Source organism: Sander lucioperca, chromosome 8 (genome assembly GCF_008315115.2).
Source record: "Sander lucioperca isolate FBNREF2018 chromosome 8, SLUC_FBN_1.2, whole genome shotgun sequence".
NCBI classification, from domain to species: domain Eukaryota; kingdom Metazoa; phylum Chordata; class Actinopteri; order Perciformes; family Percidae; genus Sander; species Sander lucioperca.
This window is the reverse complement of record NC_050180.1, coordinates 27,059,462-27,075,954: the sequence shown is the minus strand read 5'-3', so window position 1 is coordinate 27,075,954 and position 16,493 is coordinate 27,059,462. Positions and strand designations below refer to the sequence as shown.

General features: G+C 41.4%; 1 protein-coding gene across 4 annotated transcripts in view; it reads left to right on the top strand.

Moving 5' to 3' along the window:
• The window catches only part of LOC116060878 (titin-like), a 280,598-nt gene that overhangs the window by 100,512 nt on the left and 163,593 nt on the right, over positions 1-16,493 (top strand). For all 4 annotated transcript variants that reach the window (XM_036003989.1, XM_036003988.1, XM_031314638.2 and 1 more), the window contains 5 exons: positions 10,182-10,232; positions 11,254-11,652; positions 12,618-12,896; positions 14,451-14,720; positions 16,331-16,470. In XM_036003989.1, the coding sequence (XP_035859882.1) occupies positions 10,182-10,232; positions 11,254-11,652; positions 12,618-12,896; positions 14,451-14,720; positions 16,331-16,470 (1,139 nt within the window). The remainder of the gene's footprint in view (positions 1-10,181; positions 10,233-11,253; positions 11,653-12,617; positions 12,897-14,450; positions 14,721-16,330; positions 16,471-16,493) is intronic.

Genomic DNA, 16,493 nt, shown 5'->3' with positions numbered 1-16,493 from the left:
AATATGTGTAAATCCTCCATCATAATAGCAATGCTCCAAGGTCCAAACGCGCCTGGCTTTTAAAGGGAATGGGACATGACCCTCTGATCGGTTTATTGCATGTTACGCCCAAAACACCCCTCTGATTAATGAAGACACTAAGTACAACCCTTTTGAACCATGCGTCCGGCGCACGGACCCTTTTTTCCGCCGTTAAACTAGCAAAAGTGGATTTGGACACGCCCTAAACACATCTGCGCCAGGCACTTCACGCCGTGCGCTTAGATCGTTAAAATAGGGCCCATTGTGTTATACAGTATGTCTTTCTTGTTTTGTTTTATAGTGTGTTTGAATAACTTCACAAACACCCTTACATTGGCCTTGCGATGTAACCCTAACATACCCATCTCCAGGAAACTTTGAACATAAATAACATTCATTTCTTTTAGAGAATAAAAACCAGAAATCTGCTAACCTCTTTATAAATCTCTTTGTACTACAACAGTTTAATGTTGCTGTGGTTTACACAAATAACTCTTTAACACATTTGTGTAAATCTTGAATGTTCTCCAGTGCTAACCTCTTTAAAACAAAAAAACATTGTCTAACGTTTTTGGAGTTGAGACCACATGAGTGTTTGGATATAGCACTCAACAAACTAACTCTAGAAAATGATATCATAGCTGTAGTGTATTAATAATGAAGCTCACACCTCGTTTCATACAATAACCTTATGATGAATGGAAAGTAAAAATGGAAAACCTTTTGAATGTTCTCCAAAGTGCCCACTGTAGCCAAACCAGAGGAAGTCGTAGCTCAGCCAATCGCTGCCAAAATGACTCCCCCAAAGGCTGAAGATAGTTTAACAAAAGGTACTGGAAAGAAGGTGTCTGCGCTCGTCTTTGAACTCTTAATGTGTTGTCATGTCTTTCTGTAATACAAACCAGTCCATGTTGTGTGTTTTAAATCTCAGATTATGTGTTCTGTAGTAGCACTCGTTAGAGTGGACCGTAACATTGAAGCCTTATTGGTTACCTAAGGTTCCTGAACATATATATAATGTTCTTTTAAAGCAGCAGAACGACCAAAACCTGAAGAACTTGTTCAGCAAGCCAAGGTTACTCCCTCAACACCCGAATGTCTTCCAGCTAAAGGTATTGTTACTTGTCTTCAAATCTTCAGTTGTCCTTCCTCTCATTATCTTCCTTCAGACTTTAAATTCACTCTTTAAGAGTGTAATTTCTGATACCACAATAGCCCTGGGCCTGTCGGTTAAACAATACATAATGTTCTCTTAAGTGCAAGATGTTCCCAGACCAGAGGGACCTGTAGTTCAACCATCAGTGCCACAGCTTACTCCAACAAGAGCTGAAGCTGTTCCAACTAAAGGTACTGCAAAGATGCTCTTAAAAGGTTTCTTTGTTGTTCTGTTTTCTGTTTGTGTTGTTTCTCATGTTTTAAGTTTGTTTAGTTTGATCAATTGAACTGCTTCTAAGTATCACATGGAAAGGACTATCTTTGGGCATGCTAAGCACTCGTTAGAGTGTGACTTGCACTTTTCAAAATATGTTTAACAAGATAATAATCTTGTACGTAAATGTTCTTTAAAGTTGTCTCAGAACTGAAGACATCTGAAACTCAAGGAAAACCGCATCTGCTGGCTGGTAAACCTGAGCCAGAAGCACCGAGATCTGTCTTTGAAACAAAACAGGAGGAACCGAAGGTCCCAGAAAAAACGAAGAAGGTTCTGGAAGAGACAAAGAAGGTTGCTGAGGTGCCAAAGAAGGTTCAAGAAACACTGAAAAGGGTGCAAGAAGAACCCAAGAAAGTACTAGAAGAAACACATAGGGTTCCTGAAGCCCCAAAGAAGGTTCAAGACGAACCCAAGAAGGTTGCGGAAGAACAAAAGATTGTTCCTGAAGCCCCAAAGAAGGTTCAAGACGAACCAAAGAAGGTTGCGGAAGAACGAAAGACTGTTCCTGAAGCACCAAAGAAGGTTCAAGACGAACCAAAGAAGGTTGCGGAAGAACGAAAGACTGTTCCTGAAGCCCCAAAGAAGGTTCAAGACGAACCCAAGAAGGTTGCGGAAGAACGAAAAATTGTTCCTGAAGCACCAAAGAAGGTTCAAGACGAACCAAAGAAGGTTACGGAAGAACGAAAGACTGTTCCTGAAGCACCAAAGAAGGTTCAAGAAGAACCAAAGAAGGTTGTGGAAGAACGAAAGACTGTTCCTGAAGCACCAAAGAAGGTTCAAGACGAACCAAAGAAGGTTGTGGAAGAACGAAAGACTGTTCCTGAAGCCCCAAAGAAGGTTCAAGACGAACCCAAGAAGGTTGCGGAAGAACGAAAAATTGTTCCTGAAGCACCAAAGAAGGTTCAAGACGAACCAAAGAAGGTTGTGGAAGAACGAAAGCTTGTTCCTGATGCACCAAAGAAGGTTCAAGACGAACCAAAGAAGGTTGTGGAAGAACGAAAAATTGTTCCTGAAGCACCAAAGAAGATTCAAGACGAACCCAAGAAGGTTGTGGAAGAACGAAAGACTGTTCCTGAAGCACCAAAGGTGGTTCCCAAAGTGGTTACTAAACCACCGGTCGAGCTGGAGAAAACTTCAGAGGCTCCAAAATTAGTAACAGAGGAACCGGTGCTGCGTGGCCGAGCACCACCACAACATTTGGAAACACCAAAGCAAATTCCACAGGCTAAAAAGCCTCAGCAACAAGGTAGATAAGTCTGAACATCTTATTAACTAATCCTTACTCATCTTGATCTTTTAACTCACACCTGAAGTTAATTCTTCAAAGTTTCTGTCCTGATGTCTGTGCTGTCATGTGTGTTGACTGTTTGTGACATCATATAAATTATCACAACAGCAAAACAGAGGGAGATACCAAAGAAAACAACAAATCTTGAGGCTGGTACACATCTCAGAGGTATACCTAAACTTACTTCCACTTTTTTAGAAAGTCAGCACACATTATCACTTACTTGTAGTATGACTAATTGCTTTTATTTGTCCGTGAAACCAGATGAGGTTATTCCTTCTGGAAAAGGATTAGTCCATTCAAAGTCTAAAGAAACTCCACAGCAGAGAGGTAGTGATTCATAATACTTACAGTTTAGTTGTAAAATGAGGCACACAGTAGAATATATACCCCACTGAAATCTGTGTTTCTGTGTCTTGATGGTTTTTGTCTTGTGTTTTCCTCTTGGCCACCGCTCCATGGTGCAAATCTTCAATCTTGGGTGATATCTTATAAATGACTCCAGTTCCCCCAAAGACTGATCTGACGCAAACAACAGAAGTGCTTGAAGACAGCAGGGAGGCATCTGTAAAAACGGGTTTTGGAGAGAGGATTTCTCTGGCAGAAGAAGTTGGACACAGACAAGAGAGAGTCAGGATGTATGAAACGGAAGTGCCAATCAGGGAGTCAATTATGGGAGAAGAAAGCACTTTGAAAAGGGAGACAAGACAACAAATGGTTCTTGCAGAGGATGAGGTTTCTACGTGGTACCGTGGAGGGCAGCAGGTCGAACATACTGAGCCAGACATTGAGCCAGCATACACAGAATATGAGCCCGAAAAACTGGAGGATACTGAAGCACATGATGAAGAAGACTTTCCGGAGGACAAAGCAGTGGACTGGAAAGAAGAAATGTATTTGAGGTCTGTCTCTCCACCTCTGAAGGAAGCTGACCTTCCATCAGAAAGAGATGTCTCCCCTCCACCTGAAACGACTCGTCCTACGAAGAAAGAAGTTCCTTCATCTGACACTGAATTCACATCCCAAAAAGAGCTACTCACCTACAAGAAAACCCATCAAGAAAAGAAACTTGTAATAGCTGACATTCCTTCAACTTATAATGAGCAGAAAGACGTTTCTGAATCAATTGTGTTGGTACATCGTGAAGAAATCGATGAAGAAACTCGGCCTCCAATGGAGGGTTTTGTTAAACCTAAAATCTCTACATCTAAAGAAATCGCTGCACCAAAGAAACCAAGAGTATCGAAAGAAGTCACTCTTTTCAAGAAAGCGGACTCTGTCGAAGTGGAAGAAGTTCCAGCTGAAAGAACCATGCCTCGTACATCTGAACAAGACTTACCCCAAATTCTTCCAAAAACCACCCTTTCTCATCCTATGACAACACTTACTCCCAAAAAAGAAGTAATAATCCCTACAAAGATGGAGTCTTCAAGGGAAGAAATCACAAAAACTCCCAAAGATTTGGGAACAATGTATCTTAAAGACATTGTACCTTTGGAGAAACCAACTCCTGTGTCAGCAGAAGTGTCCTTTGAAGATCAACTTGTCCCAACAAGATCTATACCTGCAAGTAAAGAAGTGTCACTTCCAGTTCCAGCTCGAATTCCTTCACCTGAGAAAACAGTCTCGCCTGGTGAAGACATTTCACCATCAAAAGATACTTTTCTGCCTACAGAGAAGACCTCTCCGAAACTTCCCAAAGCTGTAGTTGCTCCTGAAGAAGTCACTCTACCCAAGAAACCAATGACTAAAGCCAAGGTTGCTCCAACTAAAAAAGCTCAAGTTCCACCACACAAGAAACCTCTTGTCCCTGCAGAAGAAGCACTTCCTTCGAAAAAACCTGCTTCTCTGGCAGAAATAATTATCACCCCTAAGGTGGATTCTTCTGAAGAAGCAACAACCGCTGCAACTAAACCTCCACCAACAAGGGAAGATGACAAGAAAGCAAAGAAGGGAACACAGGAGATTGAACAACAAACTCTTCAGAAAGGTATTCTTTCTTATTTGAGCCGCATAGGCTCGCGATCGTCATAAGATCAACCCCTCTTTAAAGAGCTTAACATCTCACATTTATTTTACTTACACATCTTCCAATAGGGTCTTGAATAACAAGAAAATATGCTACACATTTAACACTAATCGTTACAATCAGCTGTCTTCGTCCATTGTCTTTGTAACATGTTTTTATGTCACTACTCGACAAGGTACGCCATGTACTAAGGAAACTTTCTTGGTCTATTAACATCTTTCTTTGAAATTCTTTCCCATCTCCAATCTTGTCACTTCTTCCAATTTATCTATTGTTGTTAGTAAGTCTTGTTTGACCATGTTGTTGTGTTGGGTCTTAATCTTGGCTTATTGTATTCCCAAAGTATCTCCCCCAGAGGAGAAGAAACCATCTGCACCCACACCAAAGCCTTCACCTCCTGCAGGTAGTCTGTTTAGTTTGTACTTTCCTCATCTTTGCTGGCTCATCAAGAGTCAGCCATGTTGTTTGTGTTGTTCTTATTGTCTCACTGGTCTTCAGTTTTCCATGTTTTCATCTTTTGGTGTGATTCGTTATGTTTTTGTTTTGACCAAGCGTATTGTTTTCTTGGTTCGTGATCTTGGCATCTTGTATTCCCAAAGTATCTCCACCAGAGGAGAAGAAACCATCTGCACCCACACCAAAGCCTTCACCTCCTGCAGGTAGTCTGTTTAGTTTGTACTTTCCTCATCTTTGCTGGCTCATCAAGAGTCAGCCATGTTGTTTGTGTTGTTCTTATTGTCTCACTGGTCTTCAGTTTTACATGTTTTCATCTTTTGGTGTGATTCGTTATGTTTTTGTTTTGACCAAGCGTATTGTTTTCTTGGTTCGTGATCTTGGCATCTTGTATTCCCAAAGTATCTCCACCAGAGGAGAAGAAACCATCTGCACCGGCACCAAAGCCTTCACCTCCTCCTGCAGAGAAAGTTGCTCCTCCTGCAGGTAGTTTTTCACTTGGGTTTGTATGTTGTTGTAAACTAAATATATGTCTGTTTGTTTTCTTTGCTACCTGATCAAAAGAGATCGTCATGATTTTATCTTTTGTCGATTGCAATTCCACTTGCTGTCTGTGTCTTCAGTCTTATCTTGCATTGTTTTAGTACAACGGTCTGTCTTGACTGACCATGTTGTTGTCTTGGTCGTGAATTTGGCATCTTGTATTTTAAAGTGTCTCGTCCAGAGGAGAAGAAACCATCTGCACCAGCAGCAAAGCCTTCAGCTCCTGTTGCTCCTGCAGCCAAAGTTGCTCTTCCTGAAGGTAGTTTTTTCACTCTGTTTTGTCTCCTCTGTTTCTGTATATGTGTGTTTTGTCTGGTTCTGTTTTTGTTTCTCCATGTTTTATCCATGTGCAATTGCCTTCACTCTTAACTTCTTTAATCTGTCCTCTGTCTGTTTTAATGTCTTGTCACTTTCATATCTTCTGTTCCCTTGGTCATGACCTTTGCTATCTTGTGCTCCTAAGTGTCTCCTCGAGAGGAAAAGAGACCGTCTCCACCAACACAAAAGCCTCCAGCTGAAAAAGTTGTACCTCCTACAGGTACTTTCTTCTGTTTGTCATATACGTTGTTTAACTTCCTGGTTGTCCTTACTCAAAGAAATCTGTTGGTCTGAATTCTTAAATTGTGTCTGTTTTATTTGAGTGTCTGTCAGTTCACAACATCTTTGCCAGTGATTTAATCAAGTTGGCATTCTTGTAGCTCAAGTTGCACCAGTGGCGAAGAAACCCTCTCCTGTATCTGAGACAATCTCTCCACCTGAAGGTAACATGTCTTCTGTAGCTTTCATTTATGTTTGTCTCTTGCTTTGAATGGTTTCTCATGTGACAGCTTCAGTCTTCATACAAAGCGATCAGAGCTTTGGTTTAAGAAATGCATTCATGTCTAATTCTGTCTTAATCTGTTTGTGTGATGTTTCTATAAACTGAAATCCATTTTACATTTTCTAATGCAAATATTTCATATTAACAGTTTCTGATGAATGAGGCTGAATAACATTCAAACTGGCTTTTTTAAAACATCTCTTGGTGTATCTGGAGTTACCTTAGTGTAACTTGGTACACATACAATGACGAAAAATCATGTGAACACCTGATAAAGTCATTGCATTCATAGCTTCAAGACCAACATATTCTGGAAACAGAAAACAAATGCATGCCACACCTTAACTCAAGTGTCTGTCTGAAAAAAACGTTTTGTTTGTTATTGTTTGCAACGCGTATACTTATATTGATCTTATTAAAATTATTCCAGACAAGGAACCAGTTTCAGCACCTGGACCAACTAAAGGTATACCAAATATTATTTTCTTGGTTTTTAAATTTTAGTTATTCCCCCTTAAACACCACAGATATCTCTTGCTTTTCCTTTGCATGTTTAAGTGGCGTGTGAGTCCTGTGTTGCAAAAGTGTCAGATGAATTGTTAAGTTTCCTGTTTCCTGTGTCTCTATGTGAAAGTTATAAAATATGTTTTACTGCCTCAACCACAGTTCCACCTCTTAAGCAAAAGGGTAAGATCCCAGTTCAGGAGGCAAAAACCCCTGAATCGCCAAAGCTGAAGAGTAAGTTCCCAAGAGTTCCCAAAGAGAAGGAACCAGAAGCAGAGGTTGTTAGGCTGAAGAAGGTTCCAGTGAAACCTCCCGAGCCTGACAAACAAGTCGTAACTCATAAAGCAGAAGTGACGAGGCATCAAGATCAAGAACTAACGGTTCATGGACTTCATGACAGAGAAGATCGAGAGGTGATAACGCTCGGAAGAACTGAACGAGTCTTCACTGCAGAGGAGGAAACGGCGCAGTTGGGCTATTTTGAGGAAGCTGAAAAGATTGCAGTCATACAGAAAACAGAGAAAGAAGGATGGACAAGAACACCAAAACCACAGAAAGAGGAAGAACCTGATGTGCCATATGTAGATAAGAAGAAAATAACGAAATTGCCTAAGGCAGATGAGCAGAAAGACTCAGTTAAACTAAAACCGTTTGAAAAATCAGGCAAACCAGAGGAAGAATCACAAAAGATCCAACTAAAAAAGGTGCCAACTAAGCCTAAAGAACCTGAGAAAGAAGTCATAACTCATAAAGGTGAAGTGACGAGGCATTACGATACAGAACTGATGGTTGAAAAGCTTCGCCATAGAGAGGATCGAGAGGTACTACCACATGGAAGAACTGAACGAGTCTTCACTGCAGAGGAGGAAACGGCTCAGTTGGGCTATTTTGAGGAAGCTGAAAAGATTGAAGTTGTACAGAAAACAGAGAAAGAAGGATGGACAAGAACACCAAAACCACAGAAAGAGGAAGAACCTGATGTGCCATATGTAGATAAGAAGAAAATAACGAAATTGCCTAAGGCAGATGAGCAGAAAGACTCAGTTAAACTAAAACCGTTTGAAAAATCAGGCAAACCAGAGGAAGAATCGCAAAAGATCCAACTAAAAAAGGTGCCAACTAAGCCTAAAGAACCTGAGAAAGAAGTCATAACTCATAAAGGTGAATTGACGAGGCATTACGATACAGAAGCGATGGTTGAAAAGCTTCGCGATAGAGAGGATCGAGAGGTACTACCACATGGAAGAACCGAACGAGTCTTTGCTGCAGCTGAAAAGGCATCTGAACTCGGTCAAATAGAGGAACCTGAAAAGCTGGAGGCAGAAGATGAGAAATCGAGATGGATAAGAACCCCTAAGGCACCGAAAGGTGAAGAACCTGAGCCAGATTTAACTAAAAAGAAAATAAAGAAATTGCCAAAGAAAGAGGAAGATCCAGAGCAGGTCATGTTGAAGCCTTTCGACAAAGTAGCCGAGCCTGAAGAAAAGCCAGATAAAGCATCCGAGGAAGAGAAACCAAAGCCTGTGGACACAAAGGTACCCAGTCGAACTCCAAGAGTTGAAACTCCAAGAGAGCCAACGGAACAGCAGCTTAGGAAAGTTGAAAAGACTGCAACACCTAAAAAAGAAGATGTGAAACCTCAGAAGAAAGAGGAACCAGCTGTTTCACCAAAGAAGCCCAGCCCACCAGGAAAGAAAGAACCGGAGAAAGAAATCCCACAAAAGCAAACCGATATCTTGAAGAAAGGTATCGAACTCAAAAAGACTCCTTCGCCTAGACTGGGTAAAGACAAGGTAGATGAAGACAAGCCCCTTAAACCTATCGAGCAACTGAAGAAGGTTGAGCTAAAGAAGACGCCATCACCAAAAGTTGATAAGCAGAAACCGAAAGAACTGGAGCACATCCCTGTTGAGAAGAAGCCAAGTGCTGACCGGATTCCCAAAACTCTTTCACCGAAAGACTCTGTCGAAGCTGTTACACTCAAAAAGGTCCCAAAGAAGCCAGCATCACCAGATGAGGCTTCACAACTGGCGAAGCCTGGTAAAGGGCGGATCCCCGTGGTGAAGGAGGTTTCTCCCGGAGCCGTGCAGATGAAGAAAGTACCCACACAGCCAGAGGAGGAGGTGTTCGAAGAGGAGGCTGAAGAAGAGGAAGGCGAGGATGAAGAGGAGGCATGGGGCTGGGAGCTGGTTCCTTCGGATGACTGGGAAGGTGAAGGGGTGGATGGGGCGTTGGAGACTCCAGGCACGCCTGGCGCCAAACGAGGTGAGACGAAGGCCGACAAAATCCTCATCTGATGACTCTGGAACCACCTCATCCATCTTGAATGACTCATCTAATCCTCATCACATCCTTTTTAACAGAGATGTTCCAATACCATTCTTTTCTTTCCCGATTCCGATACCTGATCTTGCATATCGTCATACCAAGTACCAATCCGATACCAGTGTGTATAATGTATCATTTTCATTTGATCTTGTTTGATAGTCAATCATAATGAAAAAACAACATAAATAAAGTACTAAAGTAGATTTTTCTGGCTAAATGTCGTGGTATCGCATAGGTGCAGTGACTCTTACTGACTACAGCTTTTTAGGCAGTTCTAGGCCGGTTCTTGGTCGGTATCGGAACAGCTCACTTGATTTAATTTCTTCATCTAGATCTCATGTTTTCATTTTTCCGTCTGTCCATCTGTTTATTCATCGTCCATCCATTGAGATGTTCTCATGTTGTCCTTCATATTATGTCTGTCCTCAAATGTGTCATCCACATTGATCATAAAGTGTCCGTGTTTACGTGTGTTCACGTCTTTCACTACAACTTTTAGTTTTCTGCATCGTCTTCCATCCATGTTTGTCCCTTTGGTCATCTTGTCCCATTATTCCTCTGTTTTTCAAAAGATTTCACTCCATCTTTATCTTCTTCATTGTGTGCTGTGTGATGTCCCATGAATGTTCTCATGTGTTGTTGAAAAGAATATGTTTAACTTAGCATGTTATCTTTGCTCAAATCTTTATCTTGCCTTCTGCTGGAGTATTTACGCCAACAGCTATCTCAAACCGAGACACTCATCTTATTGTTTCTTGTCCAGATGGTAAACCAACAGAGGAGGCACCAAAAGGCAGAGGCAGAGGATTTGGGGGTATGAATTCAATTAAAATAGAGCTAATGCGTACTAACAGTTTGCTCTTTTTGCTACATAATGTCTGAAGCAATTTAGTTTGCTCCATTCATGATATTTGTTAATTGTAATTTGTTTTCTTGTCTTGTCCTTTCCAAAAGAAAACTAATCTTTTGTGTTAAGCTTTTATCCATCCATCTTCGTCGCGGGGGCAGCAGCTCCAGCTGTGTTAAGCTTTTAATCTCAGCCAAAACGTTTTCTGATGATGATCAATATTAGGGCTAAGTTTCGAACCTCAAGCGGTTGGATAGCCTACCAATCGAAATGTGTACATCAAGTCAATTTATTTATAGGTTTAAAACCAACCTAGGCTGAACAAAGTGCTGTACAAAGTTATATTATATTTAAAAACAAAGGAATAGAATAAAAATATAGAATGGGCTAGATGGGACTGTGCCATTCATAAGAGAGCTATTTATTACAGACAAGAGGCTGGGACCAATAGTATCATTCTTGTACTGATACCAGCCAATTGGAGCACTGCTTTTCATTTGTAGCTAGAAAAGTTGGTGTCAATGTTCACACCATATTCTTTGACCTTTAATGTGTGTTGATACGGACACATACATGCTTAAAGAAAACAAATATTTAGGTTTACAAATATTCTTCAGGACACAGGTGGGTAGTCTGTTTGGAATCTCTATCTTTTGCTAATTAGCTTCACAGTTGCTGGAGTTGCTACATCTTTCTCTCTTTGTGTGTTGTACGTGTGGTTTGTTGTGTATGTCACCTTGTAGTTTTGGGCTTCTTAAACGAATCCTGTTGGAAGCTCATAAAGAGTGGCTTTGCATGTTTATCATCTTTAACATAATCTTATATTCTAACACAGAGATTTTTCTTAAATGTGAGATTTTTTTGACAAAATGACTTTTAATTCCCAGTAGGCACAAGGTCTTAAAAACATTCCATTGTCCAATGTCTGATTCTTTTCTCACCTTCTTATTAAACTAACTTGATGGGTTTTTTGTATGTCACGTTGCAGCGAGACAAACGCCATCTCCTGGTGACGGTGGCAAGGGCCGCGGCCTGAGGCCCGGTGGAAAAGGCCCGTCACCACCAGAGGAACCCTTCGGAGGATTTAAGCTCAAAGCCGTGCCTCTGAAATTCGTCAAAAAGATTCAGGACATTGTGCTGAAGGAAGCCGAGTCTATCGGCTCATCTGCTGTGTTTGAGTGTGAGATTTCGCCTTCCACAGCCATCACGACGTGGATGAAAGATGGCAGCAACCTCCGCGAGGGGCCCAAACACAAATTTACAGCTGATGGCAAAGATCGCAAGTTGAACATTATTGATGTCCAGTTGTCTGACACCGGTGAATACACCTGTGTGGGCAAGAACGCTGGCAAGGAAATAACATGCACAGCCAAGCTTGTTGTTGAAGGTAAACTAATGAGGGCTTTTTATCCAACATAACGTTTGAGAATTTCAATTTATTGTGTTGATTGAAAGAAAACAAGCTTTCTGTTGGCATCAAAAAGTTCTCAAACTCAGGTATGGTATGACACTAGAGGTAGGAATCACCTCGAGGTTCCCACGATACAATTTCATCACGATACTTATGTCATGATAAGATATTTAGCAATTCATTTTGCGATATATTGCACTGTATTACCTTTTTGCTGTCAATCGATTAAAATATTTAATCGTGGTTATTTGCATGATTGTCCATAGTTAACTTGGACTTGGACTGTTCTAAATGTTCTTTAAAAGGGATACTTTTTTCAAGTTTTTAATGCTCTTTTCAACACGGGATCAGACAAATGTTAATTATTATTGCCTCATTCCAAAACAAGGGCAAATGAGTGTACATGCAAATTTAGTCTTTTGGAGAGAACCATCTAGAAGGGCTTTAAAACTCAACTTGCCATTCAAAAGACCCTTTTCTTCCTCCATTTCTGCTCGACTAGCTTTGTTGTCTGCTAGCCATCCACAACGTTCCACAACAACTACAGAGCGGTCCGAAGCCCAAATCACAGAACGCACATGCGTTAATTGGCCGTCGAAAAACTGAGTGACGTTAAAGAGAGAAATATGCGTTAACTCATTCTTAGCGCGTTCATTTTGACAGCCCTACCTTTTTACAACTTCAAACTATATCCCCAAAGAAAGGATTTGTTGTTAAACATATGTTTTATCTCTGTTTGTTCATCTCCCTTGAATTTAGCAATATATGTAAAAAGATTGAATCTTGGCATCCGCATATCGATACAGTAATGCCACGGAAAATATTGTGATAGTTTGCCGATGATTCACCCCTAATACCCCTAATATAAGCACCAATATGGAAGACACTGAATGATACCTAGCCGTTATTGTTTTTTAAATTCTGTAACTCTCCTTGTGCAGAGCTGCCGGTGAAATGGTTGAAGGAGTTGGAACCAGAGACGTCCTGTATTAAGACTCAGCCCATGTACCTGACCTGTGAGTTAAACAAAGAGAGGGATGTGGTCTGGAAGCGTAACGGCGCCCTCTTGAAGACAAAGGCGGGAAAAGTGGCCATTAATATCATTGGTATGCAGCACGCTGTGACCATCCAGAACGCCACTGAGGAAGACGCCGGTGCCTACACGTGTGAGGTGGCCGGGCAGGAGGACGTCAAGACGACAACCAATGTCAAAGTGATTGGTAAGAATTCAATTTCAATTCAATTCAATTTTATTTATAGTATCAAATAAGAACAAGAGTTATCTCAGGACACTTTACAGATAGAGTAGGTCTAGACCACACTATAATTTACAAAGACGCAACTATTCCAGTAATTCCCCCAAGAGCAAGCATTTAGTGCGACAGTGGCGGACAGACCTCTTGGTAGGCGGTGTCTGACAGTGCCGGTTGGGGGTGTGATGAACAGTGGCCATAATAGTCATAATAAAGATAATGGAACAAGATTAACCTTTTCATCAAAACGCAAGTTCTTGACAGTGTTGGGCGCTGGTTATGTTATAAATCATGAACTATAAGCTGCACTAAGTTATCTCAAGTCAAACAAGGTTACCAGAAAAACATTCAGCAACAGGTGTTTTGGTTAAAAAACATGATACAATAATATCCAAAATAAAAAAAGTGTCCTTTGCCATGTTTTGTGCAACGTGACATCATGACTTCACGTAAACATACACGCCACTTTCCTAAAGCCAAGTGGTGAGTTATCTGTACGCAATTTGAGCTATCCATGTGTATGTCTACACCGTATTGAGAATGCGGCATAAAGAACAGGACAGTTGGGTTTAGGTAAAGAAGAACGGGACAGTTGGGTTTAGGTAAAGAAGAACGGGACGATTGGGTTTAGGTTAAGAAGAACGGGACAGTTGGGTTTAGGAAAAGAAGAACAGGACAGTTGGGTTTAGGTAAAGAAGAACGGGACGGTTGGGTTTAGGTAAAGAAGAACGGGACGGTTGGGTTTAGGAAAAGAAGAACGGGACGGTTGGGTTTAGATAAAGAAGAACGGGACGGTTGGGTTTAGATAAAGAAGAACGGGACGGTTGGGTTTAGGTAAAGAAGAACGGGACGGTTGGGTTTAGGTAAAGAAGAACGGGACGGTTGGGTTTGGGAAACTTGACATGCAGGACACCATCCCTGGTCTCCTGGGTGAAAGTCCTGTGTTTGACCCATACTCCCCCCAACCAACCTCCCTACACGGATTTTCGCCCTTTCATTACTCGCTACGGCGTCAATTCACACGCAATTACAATGTAATGTAAGTCAATGGAGGCCAAACGGCGTTGATAAACATGCTAAAAAGCGATTATGCGTCTTGATAACACGCCAATAATGGCATACCAATTGGCGTGTCATACATACGTCACTTCTTGAGATCACTCTGGTTTTGTGCTTGGATTTCTCCCATCAGATCCATTATTTTCTTTTGCTGAGCTGCAACTTTTGTGATCTCTGCTGACAAGAAGTCAAGAGATTTCTTGATCTCCTCTATCTTGTTAGGGTGGTTTGCCTTTTTCTTTGGCGGCATTTTTTTCCGACATTTAAGTTGAAAGCACAAACGAGAAGCAGCGTTTTCATAGATAGGATAGACAATAGATAGAAAATGTGATAGACAACATGTGAGAGCACGCCAGTAACACCACGTCCGCGTTGCTCCCTCTTTTCATCTCAGAGAACGCTTTAAAACTCAGACTTCATAGTTGCACTTTGTTTGAAATTACTTCAACTCTCCGTCCTCAGAAATCATCAAAGACTGGCTGACGAAGCCTCTGAGGGACCAGCATGTGAAACCGAAGGCTAAAGCCACATTTAAATGTGAGCTGTTCAAAGACACTCCCAACTGGAAGTGGTTCAAAGGAGACAACGAGCTCGCTCCTTCTGACAAAGTGGAGATCAACAAAGATGGACAGGACATGACGCTCACCATCAAAAACTGCCAGCCGGACGATGTCTCTGACTATACCATCCAGGTGGAGGATCGCAGATACACGGCCAAACTCACACTCGGAGGTTAGTGCTACATTTACATTTCAGCCTCTCAAATATGGAGGTTTCCTGCTTTTCTCTGTTTTAAAACATGTTAAACTCAATATCTTTGGGTTTGGGGCTGTCAAACCTTGGGTTTTAAAGGTCCCATGGCATGAAATTTTCACTTTATGAGTTTTTTTTAACATCAATGAGTTCCCCCAGCCTGCCTATGGTCCCCCAGTGGCTAGAAATGTTGATAGGTGTAAACTGAGCCCTGGGTATCCTGCTCTGCCTTTGAGAAAATGAAAGCTCAGATGGGCCGATCTGGAATCTTCCCTTTATGATGTCATAAGGGGAAAGGTTACCTCCCCTTTCTCTGCTTTGCCCAGCCAGAGAATTTGGCCCACCCATGAGAAAGAGAGAGACATCATGGCTTTCAAACGAGCAAAGAGGCAGTTGGTCAAGGCCACACCCCAACCCTCCACCTTGCCCCCCCTCTCTCCTCCTCAATAGCATTTAAAGCTACAGACACAGAAATGGCACATCCTAAGGAAAGCTCATTGTGGGACTGGCTCTAGTGGCTGTAATTCTGCACCAAGGCTGAATTTTGGAAAGAGACTTCAGATACAGTATTAGGGGACCACTAAGGTCTATATAAAAGAGACTTCAGATACAGTATTAGAGGACCACTAAGGTCTATATAAAAGAGACTTCAGATACAGTATTAGGGGACCACTAAGGTCTATATAAAAGAGACTTCAGATACGGTATTAGGGGACCACTAAGGTCTATATAAAAGAGACTTCAGATACAGTATTAGGGGACCACTAAGGTCTATATAAAGAGACTTCAGATACAGTATTAGGGGACCACTAAGGTCTATATAAAAGAGACTTCAGATACAGTATTAGGGGACCACTAAGGTCTATATAAAAGAGACTTCAGATACAGTATTAGGGGACCACTAAGGTCTATATAAAGAGACTTCAGATACAGTATTAGGGGACCACTAAGGTCTATATAAAGAGACTTCAGATACAGTATTAGGGGACCACTAAGGTCTATATAAAAGAGACTTCAGATACAGTATTAGGGGACCACTAAGGTCTATATAAAAGAGACTTCAGATACAGTATTAGGGGACCACTAAGGTCTATATAAAGAGACTTCAGATACAGTATTAGGGGACCACTAAGGTCTACATAAAGAGACTTCAGATACAGTATTAGGGGACCACTAAGGTCTATATAAAAGAGACTTCAGATACAGTATTAGGGGACCACTAAGGTCTATATAAAAGAGACTTCAGATACAGTATTAGGGAGCCGCTAAGGCCTATATAAAAGAGACTTCAGATACAGTATTAGGGGACCACTAAGGTCTATATAAAGAGACTTCAGATACAGTATTAGGGGGCCACTAAGGCCTATATAAAAGCATCCAAAAGCAGCATGTCATAGGACCTTTAAGAAACTGGGATGGACATTTTTCACTATGTTCTGACATTTTATAGACCAAACTAAACGAATAATCTAGAAAATAATGGGCAGATTTATCGACTATGAAAACAATTGTTAGTTGCAGCTCTGATCTTGTTCAGTATTTAAGTAGTATTCAGTATTAGTAGTTAACTCATGTGTGTGATGTTTCAGAGCGCGAGGCAGAGATCCTGAAGCCTCTCTCCAGCGTGGAGGTGGTCGAGAAGGAGGAAGCTAACTTCAACACTGAGATTTCGGAGGAGGATGTAGTCGGGGAATGGAAACTGAGAGGCCAGGTGTTGATGAGGTCTCCGGTAAGTTTAAAAAACAAATACCC